Source organism: Nannospalax galili, unplaced genomic scaffold (assembly GCF_000622305.1).
Source record: "Nannospalax galili isolate Female #2095 unplaced genomic scaffold, S.galili_v1.0 scaffold485, whole genome shotgun sequence".
Lineage (NCBI taxonomy): Eukaryota > Metazoa > Chordata > Mammalia > Rodentia > Spalacidae > Nannospalax > Nannospalax galili.
Genome location: NW_008354534.1, coordinates 534,740 through 554,142, shown reverse-complemented (window position 1 = coordinate 554,142; position 19,403 = coordinate 534,740). Strand labels below are relative to the sequence as shown.

The 19,403-nt window shown below is 43.8% G+C and overlaps 1 protein-coding gene across 1 annotated transcript in view; it reads left to right on the top strand.

The window, feature by feature from the left end:
* Positions 1-5,674: 5,674 nt before the first annotated feature.
* Positions 5,675-19,403, top strand: part of LOC103749018 (store-operated calcium entry regulator STIMATE) — a 58,810-nt gene continuing 45,081 nt past the window's right edge. The window contains exon 1 of the mRNA XM_008851816.2: positions 5,675-5,959. Within this exon, the coding sequence (XP_008850038.1) occupies positions 5,800-5,959 (160 nt within the window). The 5' untranslated portion in view covers positions 5,675-5,799. The remainder of the gene's footprint in view (positions 5,960-19,403) is intronic.

The following is a 19,403-nucleotide window of genomic DNA, read 5'->3' as shown; positions in this document are numbered from 1 at the left end:
AATCACCTAAAAATTTATAACCTAGGCATTCTTCCCCAATAACTGAAAATGTTTTCAGACTGAAAACTGAGTAAATCCTGAACAACTATACAAATACAAGGTAATGTTACAAATTTAAATTGATTGTGATTTTTTTTTTCTTTCCCCAACCCCCAACTTGTTTTTATGGAAACTGGCAAAAAGTCTGTAGTCTGGATCCTCTTCTTCATTACATAATTCTTGACCCACCGTAACTTAAGCCCTCCAACTAAACCATAAATAACTTTGCATAGGCTGCCCACAGGCATATCTGGAAAGAAGCTTTGTGTAATAGTTGATGTATTTGAACTTACTTAGAGATTCAGTTTTAAAATTTTTGCTATTTTATTCCCATGGAAGAGAAGCATATTTGACATTAGGGAACAGCTAGTATATTTTAAAAATATTTATTATTTTAATTTTATGTGTATGAGTGTATTGTTGCATGTATGTAACTGCACCCATGTCGTGCAATGGCCTGTGGAGGTCAGAAGATGTCAGATCCCCTGGAACTGTAGTTACGGATGGTTGTTAACCACCATGTGAGTGCTGGGACTCAAACCATGTGAGTGCTGGGTCCTCTGCAAGAGCAGTCAGTGCTCTTAACCGCTGAACCATCTCTCCAGCCCTGGGAACAGCTAGTATTAAGCAGGCAGACTTGGGGTAGTGGTTATCTTAATAGAATTTCTTGAGAACTCAAGCAGTCAAATCACTAATAACAGAGGGGAAATCTCTGGAGGAAAAGTAATGGAACACAGAACTTTTGGAATTAGCTTGTAGGGCCTTACATTGTTATCTTGTTTAGTAAAATGAAAGATAACAACAATGAATTTTATTTTGTTTCTCTTCTTGACTCTAAAGACCATAAAATTTAGAACTACCACAGGTTAGGGGTATTGTTCTGTAAGGTAAAGCAATGTGGTCCTAAATGGGAGAGGGTTGGGACACAAGCTTGTCAGATTGTACCAGGGTTATTCAGTCTCTTCTTCCTCCTAGCAAAAGGCCAGTTATAAATTGGACATGTGAGGGGGACTTCCCTCAATATTCCTTACACTAATTGGAATGCAGTGTACTGGACAATCACATTACAGAAGAATTACTCTTTCCCACTCCTGCGCCCTGATACCACATAGAAGAAGATAATTGTGTAGAAATTTTGCACAGGATATTTTTTCAGTATAAAATTTGAATTCCAAGCATACACCTATAATTCTAGCACTTGGGAAGCAGAGGCAAGAGGAACACAAGTTCAAGATCATTCTCGGCTACATAGAGAATGCCAGGCTACCCTGGGCTACATGAGACCTTGCCTCAAAAAAATTATTTTTCTTCTATTTATCTAATGAAGATGCTTGGGTTAAATTGGGCAGCAGTGATGATTCAGTTCCTGTGATCCTGACACATTTTAAGCTTGATGATAGCTTACATTGTTGGGGTAAAATGTTTGTATGTTGCACATATGTGTATGAACTCTGTTTTTAAGAGCATCAACTTCATAAATTTATGAGAGGTACGTTGTAAGGAGACTGTATATGCTTGGAGTTCACCTACAGTTTTCTTGACTTGTCTGCAGTCAGGCTTTTCATGATCCATTTTTACCCTAGATTGGCCAATTTAGAAACTTATTAATGGACTGTATCATCCTCCTGAACCTGAGTAGTTAGCTGACAAATTCTAGACTGTACTGCTGTGCAGTGTTTTGGGGAAATCTTCAACTGTACATGCAGATTTGCTCTGACATTTTGACTATATTTTGTGGGTTCCTAGTGACTGTACTGTTTTTCTTTGTGAACCAGCTTCAGCCCTCTCAAATGTAGGGAATGTATCAATGAAACATTTTTACTGTATCTTTAGCAGTGTGCATGCTCCTAGCATTTATAGTATGGGTCTAGGAAGGGTCCTTACTAACCTCTGGAGATTATCTTGGTAAATATTTATTGAATTGTGATAGAGGCAGGCATAGAAAACCAGTTCAGAATTTGGCCTTTATATGTCTCTTCTACTTGAAGTACAATGATTCGCACTACGAGAGAGAGGAGTGAGTAAGCATTGGACCAAAGTTTCTTGAAGACTTGAATACATTTTATGTACTTTGTAGTACCAGTTCAGTCACTAGTAGGTGATACCTGAATGCAGCTTGCAAGCTCAAGTAGGCCTTAGGTAGGACTCAAAACATTCCCTTCTCTCAAGCCAACACAGAACTGCTGAGAAAGTCTGTAGCCTTGACAGTGGACATAAAACCTTGGGTTTGAACTTGTCTTACATACTGAAGATATTTTATGTGTGTGCACATACACACAAGCTCAAAACTGTTCTGTTTTATCAGTAGAAAATATGTTGTCCTTATGAAATGAGGAAGGCCAGAAACTTTAAGGACAGAGGCTCCTGTACAACCAAAAATTAATGAGTCATTTTCCTGCCATTTTTAATTCTTCTTGGCTATATTCACTTTAAATGTTTTACTAGTGAATCTTGATTCCTTTGTATGAGAATGTATAGATGTTAGAAATCTTTGAATTTATCCAAATAAGCTACCTATTAACCTAGAGTTTTGGTATAAGAATTCTGGATCCGATTCCAGGCCCACTCACCTGGTGTGCTTTACTTAGTACTTGTTCTCAACCACACAGATAGCCTTGCTTCTGGAAACAGCCTTCAATGTAGAAGGCTGTGAGTATTAAATGAAGTGTATATTGATTTTCTTGCTACAGTGCCTAAGAAGTCAAAATTTCACAAGCACCAGCAAAGCAGGAGTGGAGGGTGGGGGAGGGGTAGAAAAGTAGGCCTAAAGCTGGAAACACTTTGTGACTAGACTGATGAGGTACTATGAACTATCACAAAGAATTGTTGCGAAAGGAAATTGAGTAAGCAACGACTTGTGGAAACCGTCTTCAATTCCAGCATTAAAGTGCAGACCTGAGCCATGGGAAGCAAGTCATATGCTCACTAGTGAAATGGTTGCTGATGGGGATGGGGGTAGGGGGCTGTTCTCAGGATGTTTGGAACTCAGGCCTAAGGGTTCCTACATGGTTTATTCAGTCTAACTGTATGTCTAGCTTGGCAGAATAGAAATGATCACATAATGTTGAAGGTATGTATATAAGTTTTAAGGGCAAATCAAGCCACAAAGCAGATGATTGTGAGGTTACAAAAGGTTACAAAGCTTAAGTAAATGTAAAACAGGATGTCTCTTAACTCCTTTTACAAGACCCTCTGGGGAAGATAGTTTGAGTATTTCTCATTTTAAATGCTCATTTCTTTTTCCTCCCCTTCTTCCTTTTTGGTTGAATTTCTCTAAAGACAATCAGAGGCCTACCAGGACAGGACTCCTGACTGGTTCCAGTACTGTCCTTAGGCTTCTCTCTAATACTAATTCCTTGGAAGTAATGCACTTTGTTTAATGTATTTTACCTTTTTTTTTTTTTTTAAAGCTGCTTGTTTGGGACAAAATGAGATGCTTTTTGCATTGTATCCTTCCTGCTTGCTCTTAATTTCAAAAACCATGCATTGAAGATAAAGTACACTTAAGGAGAAATATGGACAAGAATATTATTAAAATAACTCCCATCAAGTTTGATGGTATAGCTTCAAATGATTAAAAACAAAACAAAAAGCTATTTTTAAATGAATATTTGCTTGTTTTTCTTCTCTTTTTGGTAAATAAGTTCGTATTAAACTTGTGGTATGTTATGACAGTTTAAGTAGTTGTGAGAAAATTGAGACAGGTATTAATCTTTATTTAACCTTAACTTCGTTTGTGCTGTTTTGACAGTAAGGAAGGCATCTTGGTGAGAGTATATTCTTTTAAATTCTTTGCCCAGGGGCCTCAGAGAATTCATTTCTGAATGAGAAATGATTCATTTCTGATGAGAAAGGTCCTTCCTACTTAAATAAAATTCTGGAATTTCCCCTCCTCTCTTGCTGTCTCATCCTTTCCCTTCTAGATTTAGATAATTTTTATTTTACTCAGCAGAATCCTCCCCAGCCCTTATGACCTGGGAATTCTGTTCCTGAATTCTGAAGACTGTCTCTTGTTCTCTATGAGAATCAATCTCATCTGAATAAGCAGATCAGTGCTTGCCCAAAACTTCTTTTCTCAGCATTATGTGCAATTTTCCTTGAACTATGTCTTCAAGCATCTAATAATTCCCTGTGCCCAGTCCAAACCTCCTGTGCTTTAAGACACATCCTCTTGTTTGATCGCTGAACATGAACTGTTACTATTGAGTGTTCTTACAAGGTCCTTCTTGGATTTGAAGGAAATAATACAATTTTAAATTTCCTGTATCCATTTACTTTCTTAAACTGATTCCTATATTTCTCCATAGTCAATGAATTTGTGGAGAGTTTTTAAATTTATGAATTAAAGTTCAGTTACCATTTGCTGCATGTTCTCTGTGCTAAACCTGTTGGATTCAAGAGTGAATAAAAATGAGTTCCTGTCTTCAGGAAGTTCACACACACAGACACAGATATTTATAGCTGTGTGATTGAGCAGTCTGCAAAGTACTGGTGGACTAGCACACACAAGGAAAGCAGGAGCACAGTGGGAATAGGGAGGTCAGGTGGGCAGTTGATGGAGCAGGAATAGGGAAGAGCATCCATGCAACTAGAATGCTGCATAAAGACATAGGTGTGTGAGTGTTTCATAAGAGAAGGACTGAAGAACTGCATTTTCTCCCCCTTGGATAATCAGGTTAATAGTCCTGTTAACCAAGAAATCTTTTGGATAACATTTAGCCCTCGTAATGTCCCAGCTATCCTGGAGGCTGAATTGGAAAGATCATTCAAATGCAGGGATTCCAGACCAGCCTGGGCAACCCAGTAACACATGGTGTGTCACAGATCTGTAATCCCAAGACTTGGAATGTAGAAACAGGGGAATTAGGAATTCAAGCCATCTTTGGTTTACATATAACAAGTGTGAGTGTCAGCCTGGGCTATATAAGACCCTGTTTCAAAACAACCACCCCACAAATTACGTTTGGTGGCGGAATTTAATATGGATTAATGAGTAGAATCCTTTGTCTTTGGGCCATGAAAGCAGAACACTCACTGTTTGGCTTGGGAAGAAGCTTCAGTCTTAGACTGTTTTACAGAAAACTTTGCATCAGAATAATCTAGCTGCAGTTTATTGCTCCACTTCTTAAGTAGTGAATCTAAATCTGAGGGTAAAATCCAAGAGTATTTTAAAAAATATTTTTATGTGCGTGAGTGTATTGCCTGCATGTATGTAAGTGCACCCGTGTCAGTCACTGCCCACGGAGGTCAGAAGAGGGCGTCGGATCCCCTGGAACTGGAGGGTACTGGGAGCCAAACCCAGGTCCACTACAGGAGCAGCCAGTGCTCTTAACCGCTGAGCCATCTCTCCAGCCCCCGAAGAGTATTTTTAATAAATTGTCCGGGGCATAAAAGATTTACCTTGGTGGAGAAAGGAATTTAATCGCAGACTTAATCGTTGTCTGGCCGCTGCCCTCTGGACTTACAGCACGGGGAGTTGGGGGCTGCTTGCTTCCCTTCAGCCTGGTTCACCTGGCCTGTCCACCTGCATCTGGATACCTTGGCCCCGCCCCCTGGCCTGCCTGGTGCCCCTCCCCTCAGGGGGAGATCCGGAGCCCCGCCCCACGCCTGTTCTGGCCAATCAGGAGCTGCAATCTCAGACGTCGGGTTACGCGCGGCGGCGAGTGGGCCGCCGACTGAGGTACCGGCTTCCAGCTCCGGCTCCGGCTCCCGGGTCGCGGCGCGGCGGCGCGGCCCCTCGCGCCCTCCCGCCAGGCCGCTATGCAAGGCCCGGGCGGGAACGCTAGTGGCGGGCTGCCGGGCGCGCCGCCCTCCACCGTGGCGTCCGGGGCGGGCCGCTGTGAGAGCGGCGCGCTAATGCACAGTTTCGGCATCTTCCTGCAGGGACTGCTCGGCGTCGTGGCCTTCAGCACCTTGATGCGTGAGTCCGGGACCCCAGCCCCTTCTCGGCCCCCGCCGCCCTCGTAGGCCCCGCCCCTCCCGGGGGACCCTGCTGCGGGAAGTGTTCCGGCCTAGGGACCGGGCCTGGGCGGGCAGCCTCCCTCCCCCGCGTGCCCGGGCTGGAAGGGATCCCTCGTTTTGCTGCGGGCTGCGGCCAGGAGTGACCCTGCCCCGCAGTGCCTTACACTTGCCTCTTCTCAGGTACCGGCTTAAGGCTCGTCGCCTCCCACCTTGCCATCGCAAATTAAGGTTGCCCCACTTTCCAGTCTAGTCGGAGACCCCGCTCTCTGCCTCCTTTGAGGCAGTCCTTGAGCCTCAAGGACTCCTTTGAGGCTCCCCTTGGCTCTTTGAACCCACATCCCTAAGTCTTAATGCTGAGCTCTCTTCTGAACCTTCACGCTGAGGTTTGCTCTCTTTTGGCCCGTGAATCCCGCTATTTTCCACCCACACCCACCTCGAATGTTAGGGCTGTGCAGCCCGTGTCCCCGGATTGCCCTGCCATCCCTTGCCCTACAGCTCTCCCTTGTTCAGGGCAAGACTCCCCAGACTGCCTTCTTACCCCACGTCTCATCGTTTTCTTTCTTCTCCACCTGTTCCATCTCTATCCCAAGCTTTCCTAATGAAGTCGCATCTCAAGCTTCCCCTGGCTTCCCACTCCACGTTTATTTATATTTTAAATTTCTTTTTCCTGAAAGTCTGGCATCCTAATTGGTTTAACAGACAAGGAGGCTCAGAGGGTCTAAGGTTTCAGAATCCCTATGCTAAGTCACTAGGGACACTTCTTTTGGAGTTCCACAGTAAAGAAGGAAGTCCCAGATGGTCTATGTTGCCCCATGGAGTGGGGGAGTGAGGGCCCTGTGTGCCCCTGGGTTGGGAGGTTGTGCTGTTTTCTTGGTGACCATCCTCCCCTTATTAAAGTGTGGAGAAGCTCTGTGGCACAGGCTGAGGAGTGGCCCTATGATTGTATTATAAGAAAGGAAAGTTATAATTTATCTGTATAGAGACGTTAATTCTAAAACAGACTGGTTCTCAGAACTTCCCCTCTCTGTTCTGTAGGGAGTTCCAGCAGGGTGTGCTCCACAGTTGGTCCCCAGGGTGGCTTCTGAAACAGTGCAAGTGTCTTGTAGGCTCAGTCCTACTTCTTTATAACAAGGGGTTTCTTTGGGTGACCCCACCCAGGCTTCAGGTGGCCCCTGGCCAGCCTCTGATCCTGGGCACTACTTTATTTTGGCTGTCAGGGTTTAAACAAGGAGTCCATCCGCAATAAGTGCCCAACAGTCCATGTGTTTGCCACTTTTTCTTTACTTTTTCATCCCTACCTGCCTTGCTGTTTTCTTTGCTGAACAATACTTGTCCTCACAGTAATAGTTTATGACAAGTTAGCCAAAATTGATTGCTGGCAGGTGCATATATTACTATGTGTTTATTTTCACAGCTTCACCTTTCTGTCCTCTAGCCAGCATTCCTCACTCTTTCCAGGAATCCTAGGGTTTTTTTTATTTTGCACCCTAACCTGAGATTTTGTAGCCTGGAACTGGTTGTTTTCATGTGTTTGATTGATGCTGATGGCCTGGCATATCCCCTAGGGTTTGGCACTTTGTGACAGGGAAGAGTTGCTCACAGCTGAGAACTGTGCTGGGGTAAATGTGTTCAGAGTGGTGATGCTGGCCCTGCACATCTTCGGAGCACGCTCTCCTCTTTACTTCAGTGTCAGCATGTGCACAAACTCTAGTGTGGTTGGTACTTTTTGTGAGCATAGACTGAGAACATAAATTCTTCTTGGGAAAGCTTGATGTAGAAGGGGTTTATGAACATGGCCAGTAGGGCCTGGGACAATGTGGGGTAGGATGATGTGTAGAAGAACTGGGAAGGCCACACCTGGGTCTGTCCTGGGCACAGAAAGCAGATAGAGCCAGTCAAAGTGCTAGGACTGTGGAGTTGGATCAGGAGATCCTACTGACTAGAACCCAGACTGGGACGTACTTTATGGCTTAGTTTTTTGGTCCTGTGGAAGTTGAATGGGGATATTTTCTGTTTGGAGTAGCCAGGAAGAGGAAGAAATCCCTAGGGGCTACCTTATACTTTGGAGTAGATCAGGAAGAAGAGAAGGAAGGGGCCTTGGGAAAGTACCTCTGCCAGCTGTTGGGCTCTTCTCTTCCTGCTCACAGAGCTCCTGAAGGCACAGACCAATTTTCTGGGCCAGAGAGAACACCTGACACCCTTGGGGGGCAGGGGGGAGTGCCCTCCTTCATCATCCCCATCTTTATCTTTGTGCACATTTTAAACTCCTGTCAGACTGTTCTGAGAAATCTGAACTGAGCGTTCCAGTTCTCTTTGAGGTCACAGTTTCCCCTTCCTGTACTGCGTCCCCTGAGGCAGTGTCTCAGTGCCTCTCTTGGACACTTCCCAGTTCTTCCCAGGGACTATTTGGGTTTTCCTGCTGAACCAGCTCTCTCTGTTCATGAAACGACCCACTTCTCTGGCTGACAAACTATGGAGTCATTTTTCGCACTTCACATTCCTGACTTGTAGTGGATCCTCAGACCACCCTGTTTATTCTCCTTTGTCTCCAGCCATCACTTTTCCCCTCATTACCAGTTGCGTTTTCTTCTCTGGGGGATAGGGAGTGAGCTTTATACCAGAGGAAGAATTTGCACTTATCTTAACATCTCCTGGGGAAGATTTTGGTTCTCACTGGGTTTTCTCCCCCTGTGACTCTTGCCTAATGTGTGTGGCGTTGGTGGTTGAGAGCATGTCTGCCAGCTCCTGTATGTATCCTGTTCTACATAAGTATGTAAATTGTCACAGGCCACCAACCACCTGTGTATCCCACTGTCAACATCACTCTGTGAATTAAGTTGATGGGTTTCTCCAAGGTTCTACCTGTGGTGGGATAGCCCAGCAAACCCAAACCAGCTTACAGTTACTTGCCACTGTTGAGTTTTCTGAGATGTCATGGCAGTGCCTGGGTATCTGCATTAGAAACACTTTAAGGGAGAGGCTTTGTCATGATCTGCCTGCCAGACAGTTCCTCTTGTTTGGTGGCTTTGTCTCTAGTGACCTGCTGAAGTCACTCAGACTGGAGTTGCAGAGGAGCAAAGCTGAGCAGCTGTGGTGCTCAGCAAACTTCTAGTGTAAGAGAGTCACTCAGCTGTCAGCCAAAGGTCGGAATTGGCCTGTGTGTGTGTGTTGGCATCTGGGGTGTTTGCTCTAAGGACTTGTGAGTGCAGAGCAAACTCAAGCTTCCTTCACCATGTACGGTCAGTGTTCTGAGCTGAAGTGTAGAGCGAATTGGCTTTTAACAAAACAAGCATTTTGACAGCTTGGATAAATCTGCCTATATATTTGTACATCACAGATACTGGAGCTAGCAAACTGGGAAATATGGATCCATGTGGTACCAACAGCGTGCTGACATTGAGAAATGATAGCTTTCTTCCTGTGGCCCAAAGCAAAATCACAAACCAGTCTACTCAGCTTTGTATCTTAAGCTTAGGTAAGAGCACCTGGTATTTTCACTCATGCTGATCTGGCCCTCCCTGTGTGCTCTGTGCACACATGCCATGTTGGTACAACGTTTCTTTTGGTCGCCTCTCTATATCTCAACCCAGTTTTATCTTTAAAAATGTCAGAAGGCAAACTCCTGTCTGCCCTTTACCTCATTTCAGTAGTTGTTCACATTTTATGACATTCTCTCTTTATGAATTTTTTTCTTTTTTGACTGGACCTTTCTTTTCTTGGTTTGGTTTTGTTTGGGTTTTTTGAGACAGGGTCTTCCTATAGTTCCAGCTGGAATTTGCTACATAGACCAGGCTGGCCTCAATTTCACAGATCTCTGCCTGCCTCTGCTTCCCGAGTACTGGGATTAAAGGCATGGGTCGCCACATCCAGTTTGGCTGAACTACTTGAAGAAAAGTTGTAATCAGTACCACACTTTACCTCTAAATACTTCAGCTATCACCTAAGAATAAGGGCAGTCTCCTACATAACATGTAAGCAGGTTAATAATGCCATATGTTATCTGATGTCCACTCCATGTTCACATTTCCCCAAATGTATGTTATATAAAAGCTGGAGTTTTTAAAAAAATTAACCCAACGAGCCTCATGTATTATATTTGGTTATGACTTTTCTGCTGTTGTTGTTGCTAAGAATGAAGCTGGGACCTCACCTGTGCTAGGCAAGTACTCAACCACTAAGCTACATCTCCAGCCCCACTTGTCATCTTTTTAAGTCACTTTTATTTCTAGAAGAATCTACAGCTACACATACACACACTTTTTTAGTTTTTAATGGCATTGACTCTTGAAAGAGTCCTGGCCAGTAGTTGTGTAGAGCATCCACATTTTACAGGTATCTGAGTGTTTTCCTTAGGGTGCTTGTGTTGTTTCAGTGACCCCTGTGTTCCCCCAATTTGGAACAGTTACATTCACATAGCCATTTTATGTAAGAAACACTCATAAAAGATTCTGTGTACCCTGTTACATCCTATCAGGAGGCTGTAGCTCTTAGAAAGAGTAAGGTCCATTACTTGTCAGCTCTCCCTTGTGAAAGTGCATTTTTCCTGGGTAATGGTAGTGCTCTGAGATTGAGGGACTGCCCGGTTCCTTGGTAGTATTTCACCCAGTGGTTACCTCCTAGTAAAGCAAGTGGTGCCTCACTTGGAACTGGATGGAGCTCAGGAGCAAAAGCACTTTTCCCTAGAACCAGTACTCTATGCCCACGTCCTCTCCTTCCTGTGGAAAAGAAAGCAAAGGAAAAACATTCCTTTTTCTGTCCCCAGCTGGTGTTGTGCCCACTGGGGAAAGTATCACAGTCAATATTGGTTCAAGGTGTTTGTTTTTAGACTTTAGATTTTTAGATGCTCATTTATTTGGTAGCATTTATCCATAATGTTGTTCTTATTTATAGTGAAACTTCATTAATTTGGAGTTGTCTGAATTAGGGGACAGTTTGAATTGTAGAATAATTTCATCAAATACATTTTAAAAATTATTAAATACCTCTGTTGGCCAAGTGTTGCTCTGTGGGGACTAATCAGACCTCTGCTGTTTTAATGATCTGTTTAAAATCCTTTGTAATTAGTATAATATTTGCATGAAGATGAAGTTATGTTGAAGGAGTTTCACAAGAAGTTAAAAATAGCAGGATCCTTCGCTGTGGATCCAGTCTATGCTTCCGACTCTGCTTCTGTCCTTGAGCAGTGTAGTTTCCTCCCTCGTAAGATGGGAATAGTGTTTTCTCTCTTCTGGGCCTGTGGGAATTAGAAGGCTAGAAGGATCAGTATCAAGTACAAAGTAGGTCCTCTGTGGGTGTGTTGGTTAGGGGTGTGTCATTAGCTTCCTTACTGCAGACTGTCCATTCAGACTTCAGGGAAAAGCACTTCCCAAGTGTTTAGTAAATTGTTTTCTGACTTGGGTTAAGAATTTGCCTCCCCTCTTCACCTTGTTTGCACAGTGTCCATACATTGAACAATGTTTGAACAGTGTTTTTACCTTTAGCCCTCTTTGTAGAGTGCATTCTGTTAAACCCAGCCAGCAAAGTCGTGTAAATTCCAAATACACATGTACCCAGGTCTGTGGCTTCGGTAGCCTTCCTGCCCTCCTCTGCCCAGCCCTTTATTGTGTCTCTCTGCAATGCCTCCCCAAGACCTCACAAGAGCAGAGTAGGCTGTGACTGTGCCACTTCCAGGCAACAAACCTGCTCCAACTCACTGGCTTTCTTTTGCCCAAGCTCATGGTAGTAGGTGGTGGTGCTTGCCACTAGAGCTGGTCTCTTTCCTACAGGTTGTCCTGCATGTGTTACTTGTGCTCAGCACCTGATATACTCACAGGAATCCTAAGAATGGGGTTGTTTTTGTTTTGTCAACAAGAGCTGTGATCCTGTCTTCATGTTTGAAGACACAAAGAGGAAATGTGAGCCAAGTCCCTCTGACTCCTTGCACTCCTGGATGCTTCCCTGAGCCTGCTTGTCCTTTCTGCTCTGCACACGGCACTGACGGCCTCTGCATGGCTGCTTACCTCAGCTTTGCTGTGTAAGCAATTTTCATTTTCTTCCTCCATTTCTCCTTCTGTTTCCCTCCTTCTGGCTGTCTGTCTGTCTCTGTATGTGTGTGTGTGCCTGTGTGTGTCTATGTGTTCGTTGACACTGGTGCTCACTTTGTAGCCCTGGCTGGTCTAGAACTTGTAGCAGTCCTTCCCTTTCTGCCTCTCAAGGACTGGGAATGTATACCACCATGCCTAGCCTGATTTTATTGATTTTTTTTTAATGTCCAAAGTATTGTCTGTCATTTTGAATAATCTTATGACTATCGATAACATTAAAAATACGAATTTAGCCAGTGTGGTGGCTCACACCTTTAATCCTAGCACTCGGAGGCAGAGGCAGACGGATCTCTGTGAGTTCAAGGCCAGCCTGGTCTACATAGTGAGTTCCAGGACAGCTGGGGCTACAGGGACACCCTGTCTCAAAAAGACCAAAAAATACAAATTTAACTGGGCATGGTGGTGCACGCCCTTAGTCCCAGCACTCTGTATAAAGGTGGATCTCTGTGATTTTGAGGCCAGCACGGTCTACAGAGAGACCCTGTCTCAAAAGAAAAACTCAATGCATGTATATGTGTATAAATTTGGAGCTGGCTATCAGTGGCTCATGCCTGTGATCGCAGTACCCAGGAAACTGAGGCAGGAGGATCTTGACTTCAAGGCCAGCCTTAGCTACATAGTGAAACCCTGTCTCAGAAAAACCGTGTGTGTGTGTGTGTGTGTGTGTGTGTGTGTGTGTGTATGAATGAGAGAGGGGGTGTAAAATATAACATGGATGCTTACATATATAAATCTGAAGTGACTTGCTGATCATTTTGTGCATATCTGAATCACATCTTGTGTTTGTAAATGCTCCCTTAGCCATGTGGAGAATGGTGGTCCTCCTTAGGGCTGAGGTCTGATAGCTAAGCAGTGAATGAGAGGAGTACAGGGGTCCAGTTACTGACTGGTGAGGAAGGAATTTCCAGGGCCTTGTGTGACTTAAGGTTACCTGCTAGTAATACCAAGCTCACTTGCCTGATCTGTATGACTGTAAGAGAGGTTATCAATTAAAAAAAATATATTTTATTTATTATTTTTATTTTATGTATATGAACATACTGCTTGCAAGTGTGTGTAATTGTATTCATGTCATGCAGTGCCCTCAGGTCAGAAGAGGGCATCAGATTCCCCTGAAACTGGAGTTACAGATGGTTGTTAACCACCAGGCAAGTGCTGGGAATCAAACCTGGGCTCTCTTCAAGAGCAGCAGCCTGTGTTCTTAACCACTGAGTCATCTCTCCAGCCCCCATTATCAATTATTTTAAAGGTTACTCTTTGTAAGTTATTCCATGCATAGAAGTAGTCAGTCTATTTTAGTTTACACCTTGTAATGTCTCCAGACATTGCCAAGTATTCCTTGGGGGTACAGTTGCCCTTGTTCAAGAACCACAGAATCTCTTCAGTGAGTGCCTTACTCAGGAAGTTCATATTGGCAGGACGGTATGCTGTCCCCAAAGTATGAGAACAGTAGGCTCTCAGGATTTGCTGAGTACTTGGGCACTGAGTGAGCTGTCAAATGCTAACTTAAAAAAGAGCCGAGACTCAGTCCCCTTCCTCCAGTGGTTCCCATCTAGCATCGCTGCAGGTGAGCTCACAGGTCCCTGAGAGGAGGGATGTATTGTTGACAACTTTTAGACTAGAGAAGAACCGGGGCCCTAGCTCATCATGTCCAATTGGAAGTGCCTTCCAAAATGGATAATAGTGGCATGTGGGCAGATATGCTGTGCTTGCTCCTGGCCAAGCCTACAGTCTTCACAGCCACCTGACAGGGAGGTGCTCTTTGTATCCCTTACAGCTGAGGAGCTTGAGTTATAGAGAAGCTTTTATAACTTGCTCAAGGTCACAAAGCCAGTAAGCAGAGCCACACAGAGGACTCATTTTTAGGTGACGAATGAAGGCGGGTCCTTATTGTTAACTAGCTTTTATTGATTATCTACCCCTTTCACAGAGGTATAGGGGAAGCAGAGACACTTGGATCCCTAGCTTTGATTCCAGCCTTAATTCTGTATTCCTCCCAGGGTGTGGTTACAGAGAGTCACTCCAGTCTGTGCAAGTACTAGAACTGTATCTCCCCCTCTGTGACAAGTCCCCCTCTGAGCATGGCCCCAGGTCTTGGTTGGGTTGGCCTTTGCTATGGAATGTCTCCAATAGGAATTCTACTTGTTAGCACATTCTGGAAATCCTAGGTCTTCCACAGCAGGGTCAGGGACAGTGAGAATTACCTTTGTGACTCAGCAAGGGCCTTCCTTCTCCCTTGAGTTACTGTGATCCTGAGCTACCACCTGACGTGTCTTCCCTTCCATTTCATTTGCTTCTGGTAGATAGCATTCTATAGGGCACTTTGTGCCAGAGGGAGGTTCCACTCATGCCGTTTTGGACAGGAGGAGGCTGAAGCTAGGGACCCAGTATGAGCAAGAGCGCAGTTTTGTGGGAGTCTGGGGGAGGTGTCACACAGTAAGGGAGCCATAGAGGGAGAAGGGGAGTCTGGGGCATGCAGCCCAGTGTTCTTGCTGACTTTGACATTTCTTTTAAGGACTTGGTACAGATTCTTGTGGCTTTTCCTATCACCAGCCATTGATGGGTATCGGGAGTTTTTGTGATTTTTCTTTATTTCCTTTATTCAGAAAGTTGCATGCATAGGTCAAGTCACACATGGGGCCAAACCTTTTTTTTTTTATAGGTTCATCTTTCCCTTAAATATGTTTTCCTCCCCAACTTCCATTCTAGCTTTTGGGTCTTTCTAGACCTATTAAACTCATCTGTATTCTTCATGGATGTGCTGGATAGCTTTAGTGTCAACTTGACACACCTGGGTTGAGGGAGCCTCAATTGGGGAATTGCCTCTATTGGACTGGCCTGTGGCCATGTCTGAGGGACATCTTCTTGATGAGTGATGTGGGAGGGCCCAGCCCACTGTGGATGGTACCACCCATGGGCAGGTGGGTCTGTGTTGCATAAGAAAGCAGGCTGAGCAGGGGCCAGGGAAGCAAGCCAGTAGGCAGCGTTCCTCTATGGCCTGTGCTCCAGCTCCTGCCTCCAGGTTTCTGCCCTGAGTTCCTACCCTGGGCTCCTGGATGAACTGTGACCTGGGATATGTAAGCTAAATAAACCCTTTCCTCCCCAAGTTGGTAGTGGTCAGAGTATTTTGTCACAGCAGTGAAGAACAAACTAAGACAATGGACTTTTCCATTTTTATAGAAGACATTTCAGTTTGTAATATGAAATTATGTAGAGAGATGAGGTAGTAACAATGTAGTTAACAACTGTTGAAACCCAGCCATAGCACACTCCACATCCTGTTGCCCAGACCCTGTACAGTGTGAATGTCCCAGCTGACATAGTCTGAGGTAAGCTTTGTATTTCAACAGTACATTTAGGGATGGACTCCTTGCAAACCATTGCAGTGAGGAAGGCCCTCTGTACCCAAGGTGTGTTGTGGAGTGTGTGTGTGTGTGTGTTTGCACATGTACAGGTGTGTGCATTTGTAGTGTTTCCCCCGGAGCGAGTGTGGAAGACAGAACAAGTATGTGTCACACATGAGAATCTCTCTTCACTTGGCTTTCCCACTGAGTTTTGAGGCAACAGACTACAGATTCTGAGTTGCTGATTCCATGATTGTCCCAGTGTGGTTCAAGCCATGGAACAAATGAGGATCTAGAAACACAAGGTAAGCCAGAGATGAGGGACTGTTGGAGTCCTACAGGCACAGTCTAGAGACAGTGTTTTTTTTCTGTCAAGAGGTCTGGTTTGGGAGCTATGTATTTGGCTCAGGGGTTAGAGAGCTTACCTAACATGCATGTGGCTCTAGATTTGATCCTAAGCACTGGGCGGGGGAACCCTGGAATTGCAGTTCTACTCTCAGATTTTCCTGTGAGAAATCCTATCAGTTATTGACAACAACAACAAAATTCTGATTCTGTTACATGAAGTTATAGTAAACAAGGATATTTTTAAATGCCTGTTAGTTAATTTAACTAGCATTGATTTATTTTTTCCCTGTGTATATTTAAGTCTATAAATGAGTCACATCTTAAATAGGGGGAAAAAAAGATCTTCAGGAGAACATCCCACAAGAATGCTGTTATAGAGTTGAGTTCAAGTGTCTCTGCTCTGGATGGTATAGTGTTCTGAGTGCAGCTGTTTCATTTGTTTATTTGCTTTGCTTTTTGAGATAGTCTTGTCATGCAGACCTGGTACTCACTGTGTAGCCCAGGCTGGCCTCAAACTCATGGGAGTCCTCAGTGTCCCAAGTGCTATGTTTACTATGCTGAAGCTGTTTTATAGTGAGGTCTTACTCTCCCTGTAATGGGGATCCTGGGGTCAGGCCCATATGGACAATAATTCGGGCTGGATTTTGGTCTGGAGGAATAGTGGAGAGATCATATTGAACATCTGTGGATTTCAGTAGGTACCTCAAAAGAGTCATGCCCAGTGTCTACTCTATAGAACAGTTATAGCTTAAAAACAAGCTGTTTAAAATAGCAACACTTGGCTGGGTGTGGTGGCGCACACCTTTAATCCCGGCACTCAGGAGGCAGAGGCAGGCAGATCTCTGTGAGTTCAAGGCCAACCTGGCCTACATAGTAAGTTCTAGGACAGCTGGGGCTGCAGGGAGACCCTGTCTCAAAAAGACCAAAAAAAAAAATAAATAACTAAATAAAATAGCAACACTTGGGCTGTAGAGATGGCTCAGTGGTTAAGAGCACTGGCTTTTCTTGTAGAAGACCCAGGTTCAATTCCCAGCACCCACATGGCAGCTAACAACCATCTGTAGCTTCAGTCCAGGGAATCCAATGCCCTCTTCTACAGGCATTGCACAACACGAGTTCACTTACCATACATTCAGGCAATACACTCATACACAAAAAATAAAAATAAATAAATAAAATTTGAAATAGCAACCCTCATTTCCTTCTACTACACACAGCACAGACCACTTTTGATTCCAGATACAGGGTTTCCCTCCAGTGCTCTTGGCTCATAACTCTCTCACAAGGCAAGAAAGACACACTGGACTTTGTTTTCCCCCAGGCAAGTCAGTTCAGGCAAGCAGTCAGTTCTGTAGCAGCAGACACCTGATCAGTGTCCTCCCCATTCAGTTCCATTCCGATGTTGTCTCCATGGACTTTATGTCTGATCCCACAGGAGGACTTGGTCTCCAAGACCATCCTTTCTGTTTAGCTTCTGGCTCAAACCTCAGTTGTTTATCTGTGCTTCTGACTCACAGCTATACATTGGAGTTCCCCCAACCCACACATTGAGTTTGGTTAATTTGCTCGGGTAGCTCATAGAACTCAGAGAAACAGTTAGCAGGTTTGCTGGTTGCTTATAAAGGATACTGACAAAGGATACAGATGAAGAAACTCACAACAGGGTGTGAGGAGGGAGCAAGAAGTGTCCATGACCTCTCCAGCTGGATCTCCCTCTAGAACCCGCAGACATTCAGCTATCTGGAAACTCCAAACACCATGCTTTTGGTCTTTATAGAGACCTCATTGCATAGACATGATTGAAGCATGGACAGACATGTCGAAATGTGATTGGCCAAAAAGAGCAGGACTTGGGTGAGGAACACCAGCAAGGTGTCCAGATTCTTGAGCAGGGCTTAAGTCTTATGATCTATATTCAAACAAGGTAAGTCAAATAACATCTTCATGGTTATCAGAGCATGGCTGGTCAGGTAAGATTAGAATTCCTCTAGGACTCAAGAGGCTGAAGCAGGAGGATCATCACAAGTCTAAGCCAGCCCAGCTTATATAGTGAGACCAGATCTCAAATATGTAAATTTATTGAGAGGCAGAGGTAGGCAGATCTCTGAGTTTGAGGCCAGCTTGGTCTGCATATCAGGTTTCAGGCCAGCCAGGGCTACATAGTGTGATCCTATCTCCAAAAACCAAAAAAAAATTAATTAAAAAAAAATTTTTTAATTGAGCTGAGAACTATGAATGAAATAAATTGAGCTAAGAACCATGAATGAATAAAAAAAAATGTAATAATGTAGTGCCATACAAAAAATGAGCTGGAGGAGCTGGAGAGATGACTCAGTGGTTAAGAGCCCTGGCTGCTTTTGCAGAGGACTCAGGTTCAGTTCCCAGCAGCCACATGGTGGCTAACAACCATTGATAATTCCAGTTTCAGGGGATCTAAGACCCCTTCTGTTCTTCAAGGGTATTGTATGACATGCAGGCAAAACAGTCATTTACATAAAATAAAAATAAATTTAAATTTTTTAAGTGACTGAAAATAGATCACAGGTCAGAATATAGAAGTGAGAACTGAAATTCCTACAAGAAAACACAGAAACAAACCTTTCTGACCCTAGGCAGAGGTTTCTTAGGAAATAAAAGGCTTAAGCCACACAAAAAGATAGATATTATTTAAATTAAAATTGTTTTGTTCAGCCGGGTGTGGTGGTGCATGCCTCTAGTCCTAGCACTTGGGAGGCAGAGGCAGACGGATCTCTGTGGGTTCAAGGCCAGCCTGGTCTACATAGTGAGTTCCAGGCCAGCTGGGGCTACAGGCAGACCCTGTCTCAAAAAGACCAAAAAATTTTTCTTTCCTGTTTTTCCTATCATGCTGTTTTTTAAAGAGGAAAAAGTAAGAAGGGAAGGAGGAGTTGTTGGTTAAAGGGTACAGCTTTTCAAATAGGAGTAAATTTTGTGATCTTGTTGCACTGCAGATGACTGTAATTCCGAATAATTTATATGAGGCCAGTGAGATGGCTCAGTGGGTAAAGGCACTGGCCTCACAAGCCTGGTGATCTGAGTTCAATCCCTGGAACCCATATAAAGGTGGAAAGAGAACCAACTAACAGTAATATCTTAAAAGGATAATTTATATAGAGATTGAGTATCCCTAGCCCAAATCCGATGTGACAAAAAAGTTTCAGATTTTGAATTACTCAACCAGCAAAGTCTATGTATTTTAAAACAACTGAAAGAGGAAATTTCAAATATCTCATAAGAAGAAAATATTTTAAAAAACAAACTGAGCATTTATTTAAGAATAAAATTGTGGTGGCCAAAAAAAAAAAAAGTCAGATGATGCATGTATAATGAGCCTGACTTAATCATTCCACATTTTGTGTGTAAACATCACCGTGTACCCTCAAATACATATAATTATGAGTTGTCAATTAAAAATAATGTTTGTTTCAAAAGAGTAATCCAGGAAAAAATATTTATTTTTTATGTGTATGAGTGTATTGCCAGCATGTATGTGAGTGCATCTGTGTTGTTTAGTGCTGTGGAGGTCAGAAGAGGACTTCAGATTCCCCTGGAACTGGAGTTACGGACAATTGTTATCTGCCATGTGGGTGCTGGGATACGAACCTGGGTC